The sequence below is a fragment of the Petaurus breviceps genome, unplaced genomic scaffold, assembly GCF_028583685.1.
Source record: "Petaurus breviceps papuanus isolate PSGF00001 unplaced genomic scaffold, PetGlider_PUasm1.0 688, whole genome shotgun sequence".
In the NCBI taxonomy this organism is placed as follows: domain Eukaryota; kingdom Metazoa; phylum Chordata; class Mammalia; order Diprotodontia; family Petauridae; genus Petaurus; species Petaurus breviceps.
This window is the reverse complement of record NW_027186457.1, coordinates 11,684,272-11,710,237: the sequence shown is the minus strand read 5'-3', so window position 1 is coordinate 11,710,237 and position 25,966 is coordinate 11,684,272. Positions and strand designations below refer to the sequence as shown.

Genomic DNA, 25,966 nt, shown 5'->3' with positions numbered 1-25,966 from the left:
GTTAGTAAGTGGTGGTGGCGAGATAGGAACCCAGCTCTCCTGACTCCATGATCAGGGTGCTTTTTCCTATCCACTCTTTCCACCCCTTACCTTTATTTTACTGAAAGGGAACTGATGGTAATCAGCATCAGGCCTGTGAACACTGCCCTTCTTGCTGGGTTCAAGTTGCTGTCCAAATCCTGAACTAGGAATAGACTATGCCAGGATTAAACACACACATATGCTTTATTCTAGTGCAGGGCTCTTAAGTTGGGGTCTGTGGATGGATTTCAAGGGGTCTGGGAACTTGGGTGGGAAAAATTATATCTTTATTTTCATTAATATTTAAATAAAATTTAGCATTTCATTCAATTATTTAAAAATATTACTTAGAGAAAGGGTTCCTTCCATAGGCAACCAAAGGAGTCCACAACACACAAAAAGGTTAAGAACCTTTGCTTTAGAAGGATGATTTAGGGTCAATGGGTCACCATTACCAGTATGAAGATTTTAGCTGAACATATAGAAAAATTTCCAAGTAATTTTAGCTGTCTGAAATTAGAATGAGCTGCCTTAGGAGTGGAGAATGAGCTCCCCATCACTGGAGGGCTTCAAGTAGAGATTGAATGATCACTTGCTTCACTGTTGATGGGGACCTCCATGCTTCAGGTATGGATTTGACTGAATGTCATTTAAAATCCTTTGTAAATTTAGGATTTTCTAATCCTCTGAGGCACATCTTCTGTTGTGGCCAGGCTGAATGCTTCTCCAGGAATTTAGAAAGGAGAGAGCAGGGATGGGGAGGGGGTGGCAGCCTAGGGATCAGAAACTTCAGATTGCGGCCTCTCTTCAGAGGTAAGTTTGCTAAACACAAGACTTAGCTTTGCATGCTGATTGGTAGTGCAGAAATAACCTGTTCTTATGAAGCTTAAATCTTGGTATTTATAGCAGAAAGAGCAAGACCTTTAGTAGGCAAAGTTATGTCTACCCCTGCTTTTCATAGATAAACTGCGAAGGTAAACAATTAGCTCAGTTTAACTTCAACTGCACATGGGTAAGAGGCCCTTTGGAGGCTGTGTAGTGTGCCTTTGCACCAGGGAAGTGGAAATATTGTGCTTTCTTGAGAAGAGGTGGACCAGAATGCTCCTTAAGCCCAAATAATTACTTCTCTGGTCCAGGAAGGGCGTGAGCTAGTCAATTAAAATGACTCCCCCAGCCAGATGAGCCAGGGAAAACGAAAGGCAGGCTGTGCTTTAGGCTATGAATCAGGTCAAAAGGAATTCAAGTTCATTCCAGGATAGAGTGCTGAACCCTGGAGAATATGGGTCAGGTGGAGAAGCTGCATGAGTAGATTAGACGTAGGCAGTGAATTGTAGACTCATAGGAGGTTAGGTAGAGCTGGCTTGGACCTTAGTGATCTTCTGTTCTATAGTATGTGATCCACCATTGGAGTGGGCCATCAGTGCTCTGGTGAAGGTCCCTTGGACATCCTCTTTCCAAGTGAAGGGCTGTCAGGTGAAAGGGGGATTCAAATAATTTATTTGACCCTAGAGAGTCATTGTTGTAATGAATAGTTCTCCAACATTTTGGTCTCTGGATCCCTTTACATTTTAAATAATTATTGAGGACTCCAAAGAGCTTTAGTTTATTTGGGCTATATTTATTGATATTTGCAGTATTGGAAGTTGAAACTGATAAATTTAAAAATATTAATTTACTTAAAGTGATAATAAACCTCTTACATGTTAACATAAATACCACATTTAATAAAAAAATTTGTTTTCCAAAACAGAAATAAATGAGTGAAAAGAATGGCACTGTTATAATATATATTCTACATTTAAACTGTTTGGCTTAATAGAAGACAGCTGGTTTCCCATCTCCTTCTTTATCCATAATTGTGATATGTTGTTTTCGTTGAAGTTTAGGGAAAAAGATATGACCTCACATATGCATATAATTTGAAAAAGAACTATTTTGATAGCAAATAAAATCTTAGCATTCTTATGAAAATAATTCTGACCCAGAAGACCCTCTGCTTGGGGACTTCCAGGTGTCCATAGGCCACACTTTAAGAACTGCTGAATTAGAAAGAGGAGCAAAGTGTAGAAGGTGCAAGGAAGCAGATGTTGGCTGGGTGTAAGGGAAAACTTGAAAAGTGGGAGGCACTCCCTTGGGCAGTGGTAGACTCCCCTTTCTTGGAGGTCATTGAACAAAAACTGGGGGACCACTTGCTGCGTATTATAGATGGGATTCTTGTGTAGGTAGATTCCTGCTGAGAACTCTCCCAACTCTGAGAATTTGTGACTCTGAGGAGGTCAGACCTCCTCATTTCACATATAAGGGAACTGAGACCCACTGGGATTAAGTGGCTTGGTCATTTTGTATAACTTATTGGGTTTAATAGAGTGTTCCGAATGCGCTCAGTATCCAAGAATTAAAATTTCAAACTACACTCGTCATTTTAGTATTAAAGAAAGGAAATAATTTTTGGATCATTCCCTATTCTAGTATCTTTGCCAGAGCATACCAGGATTAGTATGACTAATTAGGAGTGACCATGTGGCAAGTTTGCAAAGCAGCTGGAATTGTGATGGATGAGTCTGAAATCTTTCCAATAATACAGGCAGATGTTTTTTCTTTCTCTTTTCTACTCAAGGGAGAGAAGCTCTAGGTCATGGGTGTCCCTAGGTATGCTATTCCTATCATAGCTCATGATGCTGATAGCTCACGTGCTCTAGGGAAGATTGGAGTGATAACCACCATTGTTCAATACCCAGACCCAATGACGTCTGACTCTGGTTCCGGTTGCTAAGCTACTCAGTGCTGCTGTTAGCACAACCCACAGGGAAATCTGGATTTTAAAAATTTCCTTCATTTACCAATAAACATTCTAATTTTGGAATCGATATTTATAGAACCTAAGTGGTTATTAATCCATATTGCATAGTGCCAAATAAGAGATATTGTGGCTTTGTTTGTGTCTTCCCCACAGAGGCAGAAAAATCAAACAATTGAAGGCTCTTAATCTTATTTGAGACTTTTTGTGGTGCCAGTGGGCTTATTCAGGGTGCAGATGAGATAAGCTTTTAAGTGAACTCAAATTCTCACCTTTTAGTAGCAAGCTTTCTGTAACTTTTTCCTCTTCAGGATACCTGCATTTAGATTAAGATAATTTATTATAATGTACCAACTATATTTATACATTGGAACAAATAGCTTAAATAATTTTAGAATTTGTTATTAATTGTTATTAATTCACATAGGTTTTCTGCAGACATGATTGGCCTGTAGTCACAGCTGGACCTCTTGTTTTTAATTTGAAAATAAAAGCATCATTTTATCGATGCTTTTTGTCATAGTCTTTTTGTGGGGGAGCTCTCTCCCTATTCTAGATTGAACCCTGAAGGCAAAGACAAACGAGCAAAAACTTCTGATACAATGATTGCATCTGACAGGATGTATAACATTCTGCTCCAGTTTGGTTAGAATTTGAACCCAGAACCTTTATCTTCAAATCCAGCATTCTTTCTACTCTACTACTTTGCTTCCATTCACCAACTGAGGGGGACCCACTTAATTTACAACTGTTTTTGCTACCACAAAGATGGCTGCTACGAATATTTTGGCATATACTAGACTCTTTTAGCTGCATTATTATCTCTGAGGCAGCTAGAAGGAACAATGCACGTGGAATGAGGATGACCTCAGAAAGTTACTAGATGTTTGAACCTGTGAAAGTCACTTGACCTCTGTATGTCTTAGTTTCCTCAACTGTAAAATGAGGATAATAATAGTACTTGTCTCCCAAGATTGTTGTAATGATCAGATCAGATGAGATAATATTTGTGAAGAGTTTAGCAAAGTGCCTAGCACATAGTAGGTGTATATGCTATGTACAGTTACTACAGTATAAATGCTAGCTATTATTACCACTGTCAGGCACTTAGATGATACAGTGGATAGAATGTAGGCCTAGAGAAAGAAAGACTCATATTCTTGAATTCAAATCTGGCTTCAGACATTGACTAACTGTATGACCCTGGGCAAATCACTTAACCCTGTTTGCCTCAGTTTCCTTATTTGTAAAATGACTGGGAGAAGGAAATGGCGAACCACTCCAGTATTTTTTGCCACAAAAACCCCAAGTGGAGTCACAAAGAGTCAGACAATTTGAAAAATGACTGAATTATTATAATTATTATTATCGTTTTAATGGATTTTAAAGCTTAACAAAAAGAAACCCAGAGAGAAGTGATTTGACCAAGGTGTCAAGGGTGATAAGTAGCTGGACTGGGATTTTAAACCACCTCATCCAAATATAGGGCTCTTTGCAGTTTTCCTCAGGTTGAGTGTGAGGACAATGCTTTTGCGTCATCAAGTACAACATAAAATGAAAATTGTTATTGTTGATGAAACCAGCCTTTAATTCTTATGGTTTTCTCAGGGACATAATTCAAGTTTATGGCCTAAACCAAGCTTTTGAATGAATGACCAGATCATTGGCTTTCATTATAGGTGTCCTTGTATTGGACAGTGTCACCCACAAATGGAGAAGACTTAAGTCACTGCTAAATATCCACACCTCTAAAACATTCATGTCAGAGACTCTTACACCATCAAGGGCTTGAGTCCATCTTGAAGCATTTGTATACTCTCTTGCCTTATTCCCCTGTCCAGAAAAAAAGGAAGGGAAAATATTTGTACTGGCTATCGTGAAAGAAAAGGGATAGGGGTATAAATAAATGCTGTCTATTCTCCTGCCAATGGATTGTCCTGTCCTTTCCCCACACCATTTCTGGAATGGTCCATGCTGCTCTTCTCCTGCCCCCGAGGACAATCTAGCTGAGTTGCTATGTATGAGCTCTATTGCTAATCTTTTCCTCAAAATCTGACCATGTCATGCTCTATCTCTCTGCAACAAGTCTACTGGACTCACCAGCTCCCTGGCCCCCATTCCCCAACATTTGTTGTTGATGAATTGTTTCAGTTATATCTAACTCTGTGATTTTCTTGGCAGAACTACTGAAGTGGTTTGCCATTTCCTTCTCCATCTCATTTTACAGGTGAGGAAACAGAAGTAAACAGGGTTAAGTGACTTGCCCAGGGTCACACAGTTAGGAAGTGTCTGAGGCCACATTTGAACTCATGATGATGAATCTTCCTGATTCCAAGTCACGTACTGACAGCACCACCTACCTGCACTGACTGACACATAATGAGTGCTTAATAAATGTTTATTGACTGTCTATACTTTATCATTTCTAGTAGGGTCTATAAAAAGAAAAATCAAAGTATAGTAAGATTGATTTCATATGTTTATTACTTTAACCATAAAAAATCATTTGTGGTAAATTTTCTTGGCTATAACAAAATTTTAAATTGACTATGTGCATGGAAGACCACAAGTCTTTGGATCCCTGCTTAGCCATTGACTCTCAATCTCTTTTGGCCAAGACCTGTGAATTCATCTTTGTGGAGTTCCTGGTGTGGAAACTCCCTCTGCTCATCCAGATGAGCATCTCTCTACAATTTATAATCTGAGAGAGTTCACTGGGACTCTGAGACATTGAACAAGATGCCATGGTCACAAAGCTAGTATTTGTCAGAGATAGGACTTGAACTCAGGTTTTCTTGACTTTGAGACCATTTCTTAATTTATAATAACTTGCTATCTTTCTGACCCACTATGTTTGTGTTCCTCAAGATGTTTTGGGAAAGAATGTTAACAATGCTGGATGTCTAAAGTCTTCCACCAAAGCATTCTCTGTAGAAAGTAAGTTCCTTGGGTGGCTAGGTGGCACAGTGAATAGAGCACCAGCTCTGGAGTCAGGAGGACCTGAGTTCAAATCTGACCTCACACACTTAACACAAAACTAGCCCCAAGTCACTTAATCCCAATTGCCCTACCTTCCCCTCTCCAAAAAGCTAAAAAAATAAAAGAAAGTAAGTTCCTTCAGGTCACACCAGAAGAGAAAGACTTTGAAAAAAGGCCAGGGATAAATTAAGCATCTATCTTCTGAGGATCTGCTGAAGTAAGTTTGGAAAGGCTTTTCACCAATTTGGCTGCAGGATGATAGATTTTTCAGCTTCAGCAATTCTTGAAGGCCATCTATTAGGCATTGCAATCTGGAGGCAGAGGGTATGCGCATCGATGAGAACTATAGATCCTTGGAGTATTAATGGTAGAAAATTAGGAATGGCTAATTAGGACACATTGCTTTTTCATCAAAATATTGTCTTCTGTCCTGCAGCCAGAAGTATTAAGAATGGCTGGCTGCTAAAGATGCATTCATGTTGGATATGTTTTAATGGTTGACAAGTTGCTGGAATGCCATGAGCATAGGATGGAAAAAGTCATAAGGTCCTAGAAGGGACTTCAGGGACCAGCAAGGGCATTCGCTTCATTTTTTTTACATGAGGAAACCAAGTCCAAGAGAGGGGAAGTGATTTGTCACTAAAGTCACTGAGGGTAGGATTTGGACCTTGTACTGTGCTGTTTCAGATTCAGGCTGAAGATAAAATACTGAACATAGAGGCTTTCAAGTAAGTATTAGAGATCAAATAAGAGTGACCTTCTCACTTGATCAGCTTCACATTGCTTATGCTATTTTCTAGCTTGGTTTTATGTGTTAGTCATGTATTAAGACAATTTTAATTCTTATTCATTAAGCATCTATTTAGGACAGACCACTATGCTAGGCACTGGGAGAGATGAAAAGATTCAATAAGGCATACTTCATGCCCCCATGACCTAGTAGGCTGAGAAGATTCACCTCCAGTACATCTGACTTCATAGTTAGGATAATGATGGAGAATCTACCAAAAGTATCATTCTTTACATGCCAAGGTTAAAACACAGAAAATAGTAACCCACCATGACTAATGTTTTGTAGCTCTAAGTAATGTCTTTTGCCTTACCACAAACAGTGTACCTGGGCTTTTACCTTCTCTTTCACCTATAAATTGCCTTCCCGCCCCATATCACTGTTACCCTAACTTATCTCATGATTCATATTATTTTAGGAGTTCTAGATTGAGATCTCTTAGTGGAAAAAGAAGGAAATACATCATATATAAGCTAGTTGTTGATAAATGCTTTGGGTAAAGGATAATTACTCATAAAATTGATTGAGACTTGCTTCCATGTTGGTTCTTTAATCTTGTTTCAGTAATGGGCAAGGGTTTGTAACTCCATCTTTAATTCATTGTATGGCCTTGGGAAAGGCTCCTAGATAAAGTGAGAGTGTTTAACTAGACAATCTTTAAGATTCTTTCCAACTCTAACATTTCAAGGTTCTCTATTAATAACTAATATGATCCCAGATTTTTAATTTCCTCCCTCTCACTGAGGTACACAGTGCATATCTGAAAAATTAAAGTGAATCCTGATATTTTAAAAGCATTTTGAAAAAATTGAGCCATCTCTTGTGATTGCTACAGTCCTCTGCCAGTCAGGTTCAATATTTCAGGGACCTAAAACAGAGTCTCATTTGCTAGGGTGTACTGATAACAAAGAAACCACATGATGCATGCTTACATATAAAAGAATGCAAATGCATTTACCTCAACACCATTCTGAGTGTGACATTGGGAAATGAAATTGATTCTATCAAGACTTTAAATTAATTCTGGATGGTCAATGGCTGTTAGGGGCTGAATGGTTTTTCATTGGAGTAGTCTCACTTTTGTACTTGTATCCTCAGAGCCTAGTCCAGTGACTTGTACATAGTAGGTACTTAATAAATGCTTGTTGTTTGAGCAAATAGAGGGACCTGGCACCTTTTACAGATGCACCAGGCTAGGCTAAAGAAACTTCAGGCCCCTTTGACTACATCTACTGTAAGTAGGTCAGATAAGGATAGAATCAGAAATTGGTATAATCCCAGGGGCTGCACTCCTAAGATTCATCAATCACTCTAGCTGTCTTTAGCTACTTGTACCCCCATCTTTCCTCCAGAGGAAGACACTTGGTTTAATGGCCAGCCTGCATTATTCCCTTCATGTTACTCTTTAGGGATTTGAGAGCATCAGAATCTTCTTAATTTTTTAAGAAACTGGCAAAAGTTAAGGATCACGTGAGGTGTGATATGTGACCTGATTACTTACTGATGGTATGCCTCAGAACACTGTCTTGAGGAAATGTTAAGTCAGATATCAGCTTAGTTTTTCTCTTCTAGAAGGTCAGGACCTGGTGTTTTATAGGAAGAATGACCTGTCTGTATATAAAGGACCTTCTGAACAAATCTACATTAGACTAGGGTGAAGTTAATCAAAATAGATTACTTCACAGTATGGTGGTCAATCAGTCTTTGGGAGAATCAGTTCTGATATCCCATGATTCACTAGTACAATGATCAAATGAATATATTTGGCCAATCCATCAACTCTAGCCATGGATATGGTACCATAAATGAGCACAGCTTTCATTTTGATAATTGACCACAGCAATTTCCAGTTTGCATCCAATAGTATCCAGCTACCTCTTTTGCTCTGTACCAACTACTGCACTTACCAGGTAGATGGGAAGAGGGGGAAAGCTTTTGGATTCTTATCTAAGAATGTAAATAAAATTGTCTTTAATTACTTCTTTTTTATAGCAAGCATCACCCAAAATAACTGCAGATTTTGCCTTTCTACATTTTAACCTAATTAGTAATTTGCAATGCATTGTTTTAACCAGAACTTAAAAATATTTATATTTGTCAAAATGATTTTGCCTCCCCTACTCTCTTCCACTTTTATTAGGTTATTCCAAATCTCAGTGAATTCTCATCACCTTCTCTTCCTTGTTCTCTTTTTTTATGTAGGTTTTTTCTTTGTAAGCCCACCTGCCTTTGAACCACTCTTTGGTGTTGAAACTCAACCTTAGCAGAAACTATTGACTCTGGTTTTACTTTGAGAACAAATAGTCCTCACTTTCCACTACAATTCATGCCATGGCCTCACAGCATAAAGCAAAGCATTGTAGAGTGAATTGTATCCTTTCCTAGGAACCATGTTTTTAGTTGGTTTTGGGGATGGATAGTGGAGCAGTCCTATATGCCTCATGAAATAAAGTAAATGATAGCTATGAGCAATAATATTATGTCATCTAAATAACTACAATGACCTGTACAGCTACTTAAAAGATTCAAATCTATTCAAATGAAATATGAATGTATTTATTTATTTATTTGAATGAATTTTATCCTATGAAATGTGCCTGTATATATACTGATTATGCAAGGACAGGAGAAGTTGGGGACGTATCTGTATGTTCCAAAACAAGACCATGGTGAAATCTTGTATTTACAGGACCTTTGTCATCTATACGCCCCCTCCAGGGCCTGACTGTCCTTCCTAACAGTCAGTGAAAGCACACATTTATTAAGCGCTTCCTAGATGGTAGGCACAATGCTAATTACTGGAGATACAAAGAAAGGGAAAAAATAACCCATGCTCCTGGTGACCTTCCATTCTATTGGGGGAGAAAATGTAGAAAAACAAGATATGTAAAAAGAAAATGGGAGGTAACAGGAGAGGGAAAGGTCTGCTGTGGAAAGTGTGATTTGAGATGAGTCTTAAAGGAAGCCAAAGAAACTAAGAGGTGGAGGGAAGGGGGTAGAGGATGCCAGGTATGGTAGACAACTAGTGCCAATGCAGGAGTTGGCAGATGGACTATTGTGAGTGAGGAGACGCAAGGAGGTCATTGTGGCTGGATCATAGATGGTAGAGAGAGGAGTGAAGACCAAGAAGACTTAAAATGTGGGAAGGGGACAGGCTGTGAAGGGCTTTAATGCCAGAGGATTTTACATTCAATCGGGATAGTGGCAGACATATTGGGAGGGAATCTCAGTGGATTCTCCCATCAGCCCTGCTCTGTCTTTCTTACACAAATCCCTTCTTACTGAGAGTTTTAAAATCTTGGACAGTGGAAAGAAGACTGGCTTTTGTGTGGAGACCAAAATTAGGATTCTAGCTACTCTATGTGTGACCTTGGGCAATCACTTAATCTTTGTGAACCTCAGTTTCTTTACCTGTAAAATAAGGGTTTTGGACAAGATGGTGTCTAAGGACTTTTGAGTTCCTAAGCAATGGATAATGTACCCCTCAGCCAGTACCATTTGCCAAGGACTCCCTCATTTCTATTTGTTCCCTTACCCTCCTTACCACCCATGATGTCTTAAGGTTGCCAGAGGTTGCTTGTTGTTGTTCAGTCATTTAGTTGTGGCTGACTTTTTGTGATCTGTGGACCATAATATGCCAATAACTGTCTGTGGAATTTTCTTGGCAAAGATACTAGAATGGTTTGCCATTTCCTTCTCCAATGAATTAAGGCAAACAGAGATTAAATGACTTGCCAAGGGTCACATAGCTAATAAGTGTCTGAGTTTGGTTTTGAATTCAGGTCTCTCTGACTCTGGGCCCAGTGCCCTATCCACTGCCTAGCTGCCTCCTACTGCTTCTGTCTCTGTGAGAGGTTGCTAAACCCCTTTTTAAAGATCACTGTGATGGAGGAACAATACTTTGGGTAAATCCATTGTTTTGGGATGTGTGAGTCTATGAGTTCATTGTTTTTTTCATCTTTTCTGTACTGTACTTTATTTTCTTAAATAGAGAGATCTATTTTGATAAAGCTGTCTGAAAACCCTAGATGAAAGGTGAAATAAGAGTATAAGTGATTATTGTCGTAGGACGATGTATTTCCATAGAAGCACTGAAATTATTCTGTAAGGAGAATCATCTTATGAATAATTAAAGGAACAAAAAATGAGTTGCTCCCTTACAGACTGAGTATGTCTGAACCAGAGCTCTGTCAGCTGGAGTTTCTTCCCTTACTTTCTGGTCTACTGGGAAACCCAAGGGATAAATAGAGTGGCAGATAGTGGGGAGAACAGTAGGATTGTCTACCCAGTTCTTATCTTTACTTTGTAACTGAGCAAGTCTTCCTACTTTCACATAAAAAGTGTGTATAAAAAGCTAGGTGGCCAGCAAGAAAATAGATGTACTTTGGGAAATTTCCCCAAAGGCAATATGTTTTAAATAGGCAACATGGTAGCTGAATAGACAACTCTTAGATTTGGAGGAATTTGTCCATGCCTTTTAAGGTTCTTCAGTTCAATTTTTTAATGTAATATTATGGTCCTCAGAAAGGTGGATTCCACTAGTAGCATCCTTTTATGAGGACTTATACATGACTTAGACCATATTAAGGAAATGGGGCAGATAGATTGACTATAAGTAAAATCACTTAGAATTTTTTTTAAAAAAAGCATTTTCTTTTGGTATTGAGGGTTTCCATTAGTTGCAAAGTAATTCCTTAAGTGATCTCAAGTCCATAACACAGAGTTACAGTAATATCAAAATAGATTTATACCATTAAGGCGTATGGTATTGTAGTGCTCTCTTCAGTAAATGAAATGAGCACTTTTGTTATTTTGAGCTGAAAAATGTCCGACATTTCCTGGCAGTGTTGTAATGGCCCTCATGTCTTTAGTGGATGGTGGGTAGGAGGGTGTTGTTTCAATATACTTGAGATCTCCATCAGACAAAATGAGAACAATAATTTGACAAATAAGACAAAAATACGTCAACAGATTAATCCAGCAGTAAGCATTTATTAAGCACCTATTCTTTGTCAGGCACTGTCCTAATCACTAGGGATACAAGTACAAAGAATGAAACCACCCTCTACTCTGATAATTTACTTTATGGTCCGTGGATGCTATCTCCCAACCAATGAAATTGGTTTTCCCTTGGAGAGCATTATCATTCTTTGTCATTCAAGCTCAAAATCTTTATCATCTTTCATTCCTCCATCTCCCTCACTCACCTTATCTAGCCTATGACTAAATGTCATTTATTCTACCTTCATAGTATTGCTTTTATCCTTTCCTTTTACTTCTCTTCTGCCATTATTCTAGTTTTGACCCCGCTCCTTATAGACTCCAAATTTGTGCCTCCTTTTTTGGTTTTCCTTTGCTCTAATCCTACCAGATTTGTCTTCTTGAATCAGTGCTGTGGTTACGTCTCTGCCCATCTCAGATTTTAATGGGTCCTCAGTGTGTACAGGGTCTATAGACTCCACTCATTCTCTACTTCTCTACATGAACTTTTTGCTTCTATCTATTCAATTTCCTCTGCCACCTGACTTTTGAATTTTATATGGACAGTATACCCTTTCTTTGCCACCTAATTCCTGCCTATGGTTTAAGAACCAATTCAAATCTCTCCTTCATGAAACCTTTCAACCCCTCCCCAGTCCTCTCCCCCAGGCTTCTTTCCCTTTTCTGAATTTGGAATCACAAAATCTCAGGCATTGAAGTATTCCCCAGGACCCTTAAGTCTAATCCATAAGTGTCTGAGAATCCCTTTTCTATAGCTTCCGCTTTAATAGATCATGTTAACTCTCTCTTGTTGTGGAGAACGGGAATCTGAAGATCTTCCCTGCCCCTAGGCCCTTTGATAGGTTTAGGTAACTGAGAACCTTCCCTGATTTGAAAATACACTCTGACCCCTAATAGGCTGAATGTGGTCACATGGAGCCTGTGGTGGGAGGCTTGTTTTTCAGGAATGCCCACACCTTGTTACTTTGTGATTAGGTAGTGGGTCAAGAGGGTTGTGACATTCTTTGACCCAGGAGAAGGCTATATATACCTTGATGTGAGGCTTTGCTTTGGGGCTCACTTTGAGAAGAGTTGTGTGATTTGACCAGAGGAGACTCTGGGCAGCCATTGAGCCCCCTGGCTTTGAAAACCCAGATATTGGTGCTTCCCTCTCTGGTAACTGACTAGGTATGGATGTAATGGTCAGACAGCTGGAAGCCTGTCTGCTGATCTGTTTCTCTGTATTTTTTTTGTCTGCTTGTAACCTGTTTGTATTCTCTGAAGTTTGGGGTGCTGACCTTTTCCTCCTGAGCTAGGTGAATGACATATGTTTGATTAAAGCAAGATTGTTAACCCATTTTGAGTTGCTTTCCTTTAGAAAAGCAGTTCTAAGAACCTGTGCTAGCAGCCATCCTGAGTATGCTAGGGTGCTTGCTGCTACACCTCTATAGAGAAGGAAAATATTTAGTTAGGTTAAATAGATCCCTTATGTCACTCAGAGTGGTTATTGTTGTTCAGAAAATGATCTCTACTAAGAAGATGTTCAGTTTATTCTGGTCATTGTCAACACTGTTTTTTTTTTTTTTATTGATAAGCAATAAAGAGTTTTGTAATTGAGGAGACCAAACAAATAAGTGATTACAATCTACAAGGGAACCATAACCATGCCTTCAAATAAGAGTTTTATTAATAGTATTCCCTATTTGCAAAACCACCTGTTCAATTCTTGGCTTTTTACAATAATGGAAGAGAAAGATAAATAAAACCCTTATGTGATCTTCAACAAACATATAAAGGACTTTGACTCTGAAGCAAGATTGCCTTAATTAATTTTCACTGGGTTTTGATCTTTCTGTATTCTGAAGGGTGCACTAATGAGTTGAGTATTGATGAAGGGTCAGCTGGTGAATAAACATTTATTCAGAACCTACTATGTTCCTGGCATTCTGCTGAGTACAGGAAATACAAAGAGAGGCCAAATATAGTCCCTGCTCTAGAGGAGCTTAATTCTAGTGAGGGAATACAAAAACCAAAAGGAAGTTGAGAGTTGGGGAGAGGGAAAGTACATGTCTGGGGGACATGATGGAGAAACTCAGAGATGATTGCCTGGGTGCCCTCTTTTAATGGAGATGTTGGGAAGAGTACTTCACCCTTCAACCAGATCCAAGAAGCAAATGGTACTGATTAGGTGTGAGTTTTGGGCCTGAAATAATCATACAGGATGAAGAGATTGGGCAGTAAGTGATTTTCCAGGATTAAGGGTAGGCAGAGAGAAGGGTAAGGAAGAAAAGTTACTTAAAGAAATGGGACAGATAGATTGACTTCAATTAAAAAATTATTTTGAGGGCTTCTGTTATTTATAAACTAATTCCTTAGGTGGATCTCAAGTCCACAATACAGTTACAGTTATAGTAAAACATTTATTTTATACATGAGGGTATTATAGTGTTTTCTTGGACCCAGGGTCAAGGATGATCTGTTCTCAGCATGTTTTGAATTGGGGTGGGGGGAAAGGAGATTTGACTTAGGTTTAAAGGAGTAAAATAAAAAGTGAAAAAGACCAAGTTAGTTCCACTAGGTGAAAAACTTGGACCAAATATGTAAATTTAGTACAACTGAGTGTTGATTTAGTAAACATACTCCACAAAAATGAGCCCAAGTTCAATGCAAGAGGGAAAATGTTAACCTGTGGATGTACCCCGTTTTGGCTGTTGCTACAGCCAGTGTTATAAAAGTTATCATCCTCAAGAAATGATGACCAAGAAGTTACTACATAAAGGTTGCATATTCTTCAAGTGAAGGTTTAGTAATTATGAGCTTCTTCTTTATTTTTCATTTTATAAATCAGTTATTTATATGGTTTAATGCCTTCAGGTTCTTACATCAATAACCTCTGAAAATAGGACATTTTCTTTCCTTTTGGACTCTCTACCATGGAGGAAGTGATTTTAGGGAAAATTGTGCATATAAAAATGGTTATGACATCAGAGGTTCATCATTCAAAAGTTATCATTTCAGAGATTGCACTTCTACCTTAAATTTGATGTAATAGAATCAAAACATCAAAATGTACTAAAGAGAAAAAAAAATGACCTTGTTATGGAGGCTGTGCTAACAGGTGGATGATCATTGTTAATGAAAAAGCTAACACAAAGCACAGACAAGTATGAAAATATTTTCAATTAGGAATCAATCGTCCCCTAATTCCTTCTTATTGTGACTATGTTCTGTAGTTTGGGGGGCAATCAGATAATTTACTGTTTAGCTTTTAACAAAAGGATGTATCTGAGGACTCAATCTTTAGATTCTCCCCTCACTTCCTTCTGGATAATTTGTTATTTCTTTTAGTCTCCCGCTTCAATCATGCTTTATTGATTTTGTTTGCAATTTTGTGCATTTATCAGATTTAGAAAATCCAGCATCAGAAAAGAAATTGCTTCTTGTTCTCTTAGTATTGTTCAGTCAATCTCCATGGCCATTGTTAGAGCTATCCTTACAGTATTATGAGGATGCCCTCCTGAGGCTCTGACTTTTGAAGATCTTAGTGCTGTTGCTTCCTGCTAGTTGGTAGGCAGCTGGTGGGGGGGGGGGAGATAGTGACACCAGTCAGTGGTAAGAGACATCTGAGGCTTATGCACATGCATGCAATTTGACCTGCCGAAACACCACCACTATCAATGAAGTAGGAAAAGCTCCCCACACATCTCTCAGAGTGTTGCCCTTTTGTGACTTCTGTTCCCCTTCATGACTGCCCTTGATAACCAATTACATCTGCTTTCCTGTGTATAAACAGTTTGGTGAGGGAGAGAAGGAATATATAGTGAGACTTGCCAAAGGCTCATATTTCTCTGGAGATGGTCTTGGGCCCTCATCTCCTTTGAAGTTCATCTTGGGTTCCAGTTATTGACCTGCTGAGCTCTTTGGGACCTCCCTCATTCCTTTATTTATCCTCACCCACAGAAATGAAATCCCTTTTACATAAGGATCATAATTTATTTCCTGGTTGTCATAGATAAAAATCGGGCTACTAGCTTGCATTCCGGAGGAAGTATGCCTTACTGTTGTTGTTTTAAACAGCAGGAATGCTACTTTTTGTAGTAGCAAATAACTGGAAGTAAAAGTAAATGCCTATCTACTATTATCCACACACTACCATCCATACTAGAGAATGGCTGAGTAAATTGTGACACATGAATGTAATGGAATATTATTGTCCTATAGAAACAATGAATACAAGAAATACAGAGGTGCATGAGAGTCTTATATGAACTAATGCAGAATGAAATAAGTGGAACCAATACAGTTATATACACAATGACTATAATAATGGAAATGGAAAAACCAATGAAAAAATAGAAAAAGTGAATGTTTCAAAATTCCAAAGAACAGCTATGGCCCTAAAGAAGAAATATAACTCTTTCCCCAACTCCTTCGCAGAGGTAGGAGCTCTGTGGATATGGAAGATTGTATATATTGTCAGATTTTTAAAGTACTTACTGGTTTTTATAATTTTTAAAAAGTTATTTGCTATATGAGATGATTTTCTGGGAGTGGAGAGAGGGAGAGATACAGGATAACCTCTAGGTGGTACAAAAATATATTAAGACGTTTATTTAAATAACAGTACTAGTGCTGACTTGACGGAATCATTTAAGCTTCTTCTAACTTGTTTATCCTAGTTAGCAACAATACACATTTGCCAAAGGTTGGCTAGAGTCAGGAATGTCCTTTGGCCATGGAAGATGCCTTCACTTATTTGTAAAATATTTACTAAGTATTATGGGCAGAATATTGTCAAAGACACTGGATTGGGTCAGGAAGTGAGATATAGTTTCTGGAGTTCCAACAAGCTTCAGGACTCATATAGAGACACATATAGGTAAATATAGTGCCCACTAGAATATGATAAATGCCTGAGGACTACCAAGGGCTATTGCCATCAGGGAATAAACAGCAATAAAGACTTGCCAAATTGGGGCAGCTAGGTGACGCAGTGAATAGACCCTGGCTCTGGAGTCAGGAGGACCTGAGTTCAAATCCAGCCTCAGACACTTAACACTTATTAGCCATGTGACCTTGGGTAAGTCACTTAACCCCAATTGCCCCTCCAGAAAAAAGACTTGTCAAATGAACAAATGAATGAATACATAGGTATGAGAGACTGCTCAAAGGTTTGTGTCATTGAAGTTGTGACATCCATGTTAACTCCTATCTCCAGATCAGTTCTAGAAAAAAATATAATAATGATAGGTGGATTAGAGGGGCATTAGTTTGCCTTGTACCCCAGAAATGACCAGTCAAGCATCAATGAATCAACTAATCCTACTGTGTATATGCCAGGCACTGAGGCAACAGCAGACCATCAATGAACACTTTATATTTACATGGGAGAAATGGGGCTAAACCCTTGAGGTGGATAAAGGATGTGATCTTTTCATATCAGTTTCTTAAAACACATTCAAGTTATATAAAATAGTAACACAGAGAAGCTTTGGTCAAGAATGATTAATTCACATATGAACCAATATGCTTAGACCAAATGAAATTCCTGAATTCTCTCTCCTATAAGGTGCCAGGCACTTTTTATGACTACCATTTATGCATCCGTCACGTCCATCAAGTAATAGACTCATGCCATCAAAATGTTAGCCATTTCCCAAAGATTCTGGAGTCACTAGGAAAGCAGTACAGGAAAAAGAGGAAGAGGAGGAGAGAAGCCATGAGGCAGAATCCACCCCTACCAGACACCAACAAAGAAAGGGTGTGGAAACATGTGCCAAGTGAGATCTCTTTATTTTCAAATTTTCAGTGTCATTTGACATGACACTCTTTTAAAAATAACCTACCTGGTATCTCCTTTTAGAGACTCAGCTTCGGTTGACTCAGCCTTAGACTCACTCCCCAAAATAACTCGTCCTTGGAGTCGCTATTGTTTAGCATTTGAAGCTGGGGGGTTGACTGTCCATTAAACTTTTCATTGTTAGATGCTCACATAGTCATATCTTTTCTCGGCTTACCAACTGGGTATAGCCTGCAAGGTTCTTTGTATGCTATTTAAAATGTATTTTCCACAACAGCTTCTTTGTGGAACACAGAAATTATTCCCTTCCACTCCTACCCCTACCCTGTCCTGCTCCAATAGATCGTGACTCTTCTTAGCAGGGTGTAATTGACCCATTTATTGTTTCCTTTCAGTTTGTAGCAGACCCTTGTGACAGCAACCCTTGTCTCCATGGCAACTGCAGCAGCAGCGAAGATGGATACCTTTGCATTTGTGATGAAGGCTACAAAGGTATCAGCTGTGAGCAAGCATCTACTGAGCTTCCTATCTCCAGCTGGACAGAGTCCCCAGCTCCAAGGCAACTACAACCTGTCTCTTCAACGCAAGAGCCTGATGAAATCTTGCCCCCCTCACAAGCAACCGTAACCCTTCCCACATGGCAGCCAAAAGAGGGCCAGAAAGTTGTAAATATGAAATGGGATGAAATCGAGGTGAGTAGGAAGATTTTATATGGATTTCCACCCCCTACACTATAAGAAACCAGGTCTTCAAATGTATGGTGATTGGTTTTTAACAGTAAAAGCAAATTTTTTTTTCACATGCTTTATTAACTTCTGATTTACATCATTCATTTCCACCAGATTTTGTTACAAATTTTCTCCCCGTTTTTCCCCTATCCACCGCCCCAAAGTAGCAGTCACACAGGATATCCCCTCCTCCAATCTGCTCTCTCCCATATTTTCTCCCATACCCCTTTCGACTTTTCCAGTGGGTCTCTATGCCCCAGTGCCTGTATATCTTATTTCCCAATTACATGTAAAATAGTATTAATAATAGTATATATATGTATATATATATATTTGAGTATTTTATTTTATTATTATCATTATTTTAAAAGCAATTGGGGTTAAGTAACTTGCTCAAGGTTACATGGCCAGTTATTTCTGGGTGTGGTGCTAAGTATCTGAGCCCGGATTCGATCCCCAGGTCATCCCGACACTGGGGCCGGTGATCTTACTTGCTGAGCCACTTGGCCACCCCTAAGCAATTGGGGTTAAGTAACTTGCTCAAGGTTACATGGCCAGGTGTTTCTGGGTGGGTGCTAAGTGTCTGAGCCTGGATTTGATCCCCAGGTCATCCCGACACTGGGGCCGGTGATCTTCCTCGCTGTGCTACCTGGCTTCCCCAAGTATCTGATTTTAAAACTTTGAATTCCAGATTCATTCCCTTCCTCCCTTGTCACTCACCCTTACTGGGAAGATAAGCAGTTCAGTATAGGTTGTACATGTGTGGATAATGCAAAACATTACCATAGTAGATATATTGTAAAAAAAGACTATATTTCCCTCCCTCCTATCCCACCTCCCACTTGTTCTATTCTCTACTTAGTAAAAGCAAATTTTAACAGTAAAAACAGTCCAACCAAGAAGACTGGAACTGGATTACACATTCAACTTGATTCCATTCAGCTTTATATGTATCTTGCTGGGTTATAGGAAATGACTTATATTCATGTTGTATGTGCATGTGTATGTATACACATACAGAACATAGATGCAAGTCACTTTTTCTAACCTAGTAAGGTACATGTAAAACTGAATGGAATCAAGTTAAACTTATTACATATATGTACGTGTGTGTATATGTACACACAATGTAGCTATATACACAAATACACGTGTATACACACAATGTATGTATCTGTACACCTGTGTGTATATCTATACATATGTATATGTGTGTATGCATAAACATTGTGGATGCAAATAATTTCCTGTAACCCAGCAAGATCTATGAAAAGCCGAGTTTGTATCAAGTTGAAATTGTGGGTACTTGCATGTGTTTATAATACATCACAAGAGTGTGTACACACATGTGTCTGTATGCATGAGCACGAACATGTACATATAACCACACATTGAGTGTCTATACCTATATGTACACATGCATGTATATATAGATGTATGCACACATATATACATGCATCTATGGTCTGAATCTGTAATTTCAGCTATTTTCCAGTGTCATTTTCCACAGATGAAGATCAGTAATTTGTGTGAATGCTATGAGGTTAAAGGGGCTTGCTCAGGGTCACCCAACTCATAAGAGTCAAAGACAGAACTTGAACCTGATCTCCCTGATTGCAAGGCCACATCCCCCTATCTACTGTGCCACACCACCTCTCTTGTATGGATTATCCTAGTCAATAGTTACTTTGGAAGTAGAAAAAAGCAATACAAAGGAAAAAAAAGCCCAGATACCATACATTTTTGCTGGAGTAATTTGCTAATTAGACACTATTACAAGAAAACCATCTCAGGTTTCCACCTCTCAAGTGGGATTGTGTTTGCACTCTGAGTTACATAGTAGATTTAGAAGGGTATGGCTCAGTTTGTGGAATTTTCTAGAAGAAAGGATAGTGGAATCTAGCACTGATCTCTGGAATCCCTCCAAAGACTGTTCTATTTGGAGATTTTCTGTTGATGTTTAGGCTTTGTTCATGGTGAGGCAGCATGGAATAGTGGAGAGAAAGCCAGCCTTAGATTCAGGAAGCTCTCAGTTTGAGACCAACAGTGTGGAACAGTGAACAAAAGGAGCTGGGTTCAAATTCTGGCTTTGCCATTTACTGCTTGGATGATGTTGCAGCCAGTTACTTCACCTCTCTGGGCCTCAGTTTCTTCACCTGTAAAATGAGAGGATTGGATTAAATGGTCATTAATGTCCTTTCCTGTCATCTAAATCTACGATCCTGGGGTGGTTAGGTGGCACAGTGAATAGAGCACCAGCCCTGGAGTCAGGAGGACCTGAGTTCAAATCTGGCCTCAGACACTTAACACTTACTAGCCATGTGACCTTGGGTGAGTCACTTAACCCCAACTTCCCTGCCCCCCCTCCCAAAAGCAAAATAAATAAATCTACGATCTTAAGACCTGGGGACTATACTAGTTTTGTAACCCTGGGCAAGTCACTTAATTTCATAGTTCCCCAGGTGACTCATTAAGTTATTGAAGAATTCAGCATGTACATTAGAAGAAGGAGGAACTCCCTGAGAGGAAACCAGACTTTTCCATACCCCAAACAAACCAAACTGCCCCCTATTTGTAGCCCAAACCATTTTCAATGTAATGGAAATCAAATTCCAATCTGAAAACATTTCATTACTGTCACTCTTTGATAGGAGATGCCAATTTATAGAGTCCTCTTTGAGACTGGCTGCACCGATTTTTATTTATTGTTTTAGCAATACCAACTTGTATTTGTTGACTCTTGTTGAATCCTTGTCTGGGAGTTATTATACTATGCCTCCCTACTGGCAAATAGAGTTATTAATAGATTCCCAGATTTCAGTGAAGGAGCAGATTTTTCAACAGATTCTTTAACTTACATGTGTAATGGATATAGAAATTGGGGAACAAATGCTGTCTAGAGTTATGTAAGCATTGATTTCCAGCTGAGTTGAAAGGATAAAGATTTTCATTTTATATTCTATATATAGTGTTGAAGACAGTTATGAGTACATATTGTTAAATATTTTTGCAGTTTCAGGTGGAGAAGTCATAGATCTTTACTATATTTGAGAAATGTATCTGACAGTTTCCCCATTGGTCTTTTTGGGGGGTTACATTTTATTTCTAAAGCAATAATTCAATCTTCCTTCTGTTGTCTTTTGCTAGGCAGAAATAAAGTATAGAAAACACAGATATTTATCAGATGACCCATTTCTTTTTGGCCCAATTGTTCATGAAAGCTGCAGTAAGCCTGAGCTTCTCCTGCCTACCCCAAAATGTGGTGAATTTATGGCCTTTTCAGTTACAAAATGTTCTCAAGTTATGTTAGGCCTTCTTGAATGCATGCCAATTGTCATTTTCAGTTTATCAGGAAACCTCTTTAAAAGGAAAGCCATCACCCCATGGCCACTTAAATCTGTGAATTGGTTGGCCAGAGATGCTACTTTTCTTGTGGCAAACATAAAGATGGATTTGTTTTACCTTTCTGTCCCATTGATATTTTGTAGTCAAGGGGACTAGAGATAAGTTAAAGGAGACAGCTACTAGTATACATTTGGACAATTCTACCTCTTTAAAAATACGAGGATGTTTTAGACTTTATATAGCCAATGTAGCTAATTTTGATCTTGCGGCAAACTTTTCTTTTCTCATGGCAAACATAAAGATGGATTTGTTTTACCTTTCTGTCCCATTGATATTTTGTAGTCAAGGGGACTAGAGATAAGTTAAAGGAGACAGATACTAACATACATTTGGACAATTCTACCTCTTTAAAAACTCAAGGATATTTTAGACCTTATATAGCCAATGCGGCTAATTTTGATCCTGGTCAAAATATAAGCTGTTCTCCAGTTGAGATGGAAATCCCTTTAGGATCACAATATTCAGGGTTTACCAAAGGGATCTTCTCCTTAATGGTGCATATATTGGGGTTAGGTGACAAGTATCAGTGACTCTCATTCTAGAAGAAGAGATTAATCTAAGAAGGGTGAATACATTCAATAGTCATCATTTCCCATCTTGTGTGTGACATGAGTGGGTGATATGTTGGGGCTACCTTGGAAGGAAAGGAATAATTTTCCTAGTGTAAGCCAGAATTCATGACCACTATGCTAATAAAATGTCTCCTTTTGAAGGAATGCTTTTTCATTCTGAGATAATTTTCCATTTGTTTGTTTTGTAGGAGAGGGCATTTCCCTTTTACTGAGTGTAGATACTAGTGTTTTTCTTCTAGGAACTTTGTCTTTAGAAAATAAATTTACACCAATATCTACATCTACATGCACATGTGCATACATATACATACAAACATATGTAATATGGTAGTATAAAACAAAACTGAATGACACTGACTTCACTAAATAACTCTGGCCACCTACACAAGGATACACGGCCCAGATTTGAAGTAGACACACAAACCCCTGTCCTTCATCTTCCCCACCCTGCCTGCCTTTCCATCAGTTGTGAGTTCTTGGTGGACTTTCTTCATCATAATTAGAAGCATTTTCCTCCTAATTAGCATGACATGCTTTAAAGACTAAGCTTGATCTTTTAAGCACTCAACCACATCCCAAAGGTGCTCAAGAAGGATTTGTTGAATAAATGAAAAATTGAACAATAAAAAGATTAAAATCTTCATTGCTTCCTTCATACTCAATCTTTTCCATTACCTTAATTCATAGAAGGACTGCAAGGGAATCTCTGGGTGTTAAAAGGATTGATGGTTTCTTTGTTCTTAGGGGTTTATTTGTTCTTCCTTAAACAGGAACTGAGAGAATGCTATTGTTGGTATTTCCTTCTGATAAGATTTATTTTCCTTATCGACATATCAAGAATGAAAAATAACCAGCCATTATTGCTTTCAGATAATCCCGGATATTGCCTGTGGGAATGCCAGTTCCAATAATTCTTCTGGAGGCCGGCTGGTATCCTTTGAAGTCCCACAAAACACTTCAGTAAAGTAAGAATGTGGTTTTGTTTCCTTGGTTTGAGAAGCCTGACTTTGCAATGATAGGTATCATAGAATGCTGCATTTGCTAAATTTTTAGAGGGGTCATTGTGTCTGTTGGGCAATTACAGGAAATTTTTAGTAAAATAAAATTCTTAAGGGTATCTGGTGGAATTTCAGGTTAGTTTGTGAGAGAACACTAAATAATATTTAATGGGTTACAATATAAATGCTATGCTCAGGATGTATATGTAAATAAATTTTTTTTTTTATGAGCAATCAGGGTTAAGTAACTTGCTCAAGGTTACACGGCCAGTTATTTCTGGGTGTGGTGCTAAGTGTCAGAGCCCGGATTCGATCCCCAGGTCATCCCGACACTGGAGCCCAGGTGCTCTTACTCGCTGAGCCACCTGGCCACCCCTGTAAATAATTTATTACTGAAGGATCTTAAGAGTTACATGTGTAGGCACAGCTGATACAATCCAGGGAATAGAGGAAGAAGTGTTATGTAATTGATTGTCCATACCTTCGGAGTTGTTTGGCAGCTTCACAATAGGGCTAAGTATGCAGAAGAGATCAGTCAAGATCCAGAGGCTGGCATGAGAGCTTTTCCCAATCATGTTTCTCTTCAAAAAAGATATTGAGCCTTTAACAATTTCAATGGGTCATTGGTTCACTTGATATTCATAGAATACCCAAATTGTAAATTGAAATATTAATATTTCCCTGACCCAAAATAGATGAATGAAAACAGCAAGGAAACCCTTATTTTTGTAGAGGGCCCTACCATCCTTACAGTTACCCAAGTGTATAATGCTGGAGTCAGGCTTGCCTTTTCCATCTCTCTCATCTTCAACATTTTTTCAGTTTCTAAGTTTATTAACAAAGTGGCTCTTGAATTGAGTTTGAAGCGAAATAAGAGATTTTATGGGGTGGAGGTGAGGAGAGAGTATGCCTAGGCATGGGAATAGCCAATGCAGAATGAAGATGGGAGATGTGCTATCTTGGGAAGTAATTGTTCCTTGTTGGCTAGAATTTCTGGGGAAAACCTGGAAGTAGTTTGACAGAAATTGGGCTTAGAACAACGTATGCCGTATATCACAGGATAAACTATCTGAATACAAAATTGAATACCATTAAAAAAAAGCAAGCAGATCAATTGCCTTTTACAACTATGGCTAAGGATAGAATTTTGGTCAAGAACAAACAAGGTATGGAAGTGTTCCTCAAAGACAGTAATTTTAGTTATGTTAAATTGAAAAACTTTTATCCAAACAAAATAATTACAATTAGAAAAAGAGAAGCTATTATTTGGGAATCTGCTTTCTCCACTCACATATCCACCACATAGTTTGGGTTCCCATAATCTCTTGTCCACACTATTGAAATAGTCTGCTTCTATTCTTTCCCATGTCCATTCCATCTTCCATATCGCAGCTCAACCCAGAAGAGCTAAGAGACTTTGCCAAGGGAAAAGACATGGAGTGCCACTCTAAGGCAGAGTTCCCTGGCCCAAGAATAATGCTAGAATTTGTATGCCATGCTATATATCATGTTGTTGGCCAGATGGCTTTGACCACACTACTGGATCCATTCCCCTTCGAGGCTCTTTAATGAAGGAAGTGGTAGCTTCTTGATGCCAAAGAGAATCGATCCAAATCCTTCCTACCCTGCCCATTTTATACATTATGGCACTTGGATACTTTTCATGCCCCGAATCAGGAGTCTTCAGCTCATTTTGATCAGGCATTCTTTTTCATTTTTGAAAAGCCCTGAGATTTCTGTGGGTGGGTGGGTAGGGTATAAATACTGGGAATTCTGCCAAATGAAGCTCAGGGGTCAAGTTAGAATCGGAACTCTCTGGCTGGCTGTGTTCCTTCCCTCACTGGAATCTCAGTCGATGGAACAATGTGGCAGCCACGACTGACTAGGAAATCTTTTGCTACATACTGACCTACTGGTTGGAAACTCCTGTGATAAACGTTTTATCTCATAACATACAACTTGAAGCCTTTTCATCTCCTAGCCCCAGTGAGATAAGGAATAACTAATTACTCTTATTTGAATATTATTATCTGCCATATGCTTTTTTGGGCTAGCCCATAGTCTCCCATTCTAATTGTCCCAGTTCTTTTTAATTTCCCCCCAAGAAAGCTTTTATATTCTGACTCTTCAAAATATTGTTAGTGCTCCTCCATGAATCAATTTGAACTTCTGCCAGACTCTCTCTCTCTCTCTGCTTTTTGGAGGGGGGAGGGCAGGGCAATTTTGGTTAAGTGACTTGCCCAAGGTCACACGGCTAGTAAGTGTTAAGTGTCTGAGGTCAGATCTGAACTCAGGTCCTCCTGATTCCAGGGCTGGTGCTCTACTTACTGTGCCACCTAGCCACCCCAGACTCTCTTAAATGATAGTGATTTGAAACTGAACACAGTGACTAGCTGACCGAGGCTTCATTATAATAGAAGTATTATTTCAAGGGCCTTATGTGTTCGATGATTTAAAAACAGTTATCCTTCACTTAGTGTCTTATAATTTTTGCACCATGTAAAACTACTTGAAGTATCTGTGATGTAGTGAAAAGAGCCCTGTGACCTCAGGCCAGTCCCGTCATTTTGGTGTGCCTCTTTGTGCTTCTGTCCTTTTGTACATTTTGGTGTACTTCTTTGTCTGTAAAATAAAGATAATAATAACAACTTTACTCTCCACATCACAGGGGCATTTTTAGGCTCAAATGTGACAAGAGCCATAAAGTGCTTTGTAAACCCAAGAGGGGCATATCAAGGACAGCTTATTGTTATTATTTAAATCCCAGAAGTTCTTTAAATGATGGATAATTATGGGAGCAACCTTTGTATGAAAGAACATAATGTTTAGTTTCTATTTCTTTTCTTTCTCTTCCTTCCTTCCTTCCTTCCTTCCTTCCTTCCTTCCTTCCTTCCTT

The 25,966-nt window shown here is 38.8% G+C and overlaps 1 protein-coding gene across 1 annotated transcript in view; it reads left to right on the top strand.

Annotated features, from left to right (window-relative positions):
• DNER (delta/notch like EGF repeat containing) overlaps positions 1–25,966 on the top strand; it is a 356,232-nt gene that overhangs the window by 116,570 nt on the left and 213,696 nt on the right. The window contains exons 2-3 of the mRNA XM_069104612.1: positions 17,763–18,059; positions 22,943–23,037. Coding sequence (XP_068960713.1) covers positions 17,763–18,059; positions 22,943–23,037 — 392 coding nt within the window. The remainder of the gene's footprint in view (positions 1–17,762; positions 18,060–22,942; positions 23,038–25,966) is intronic.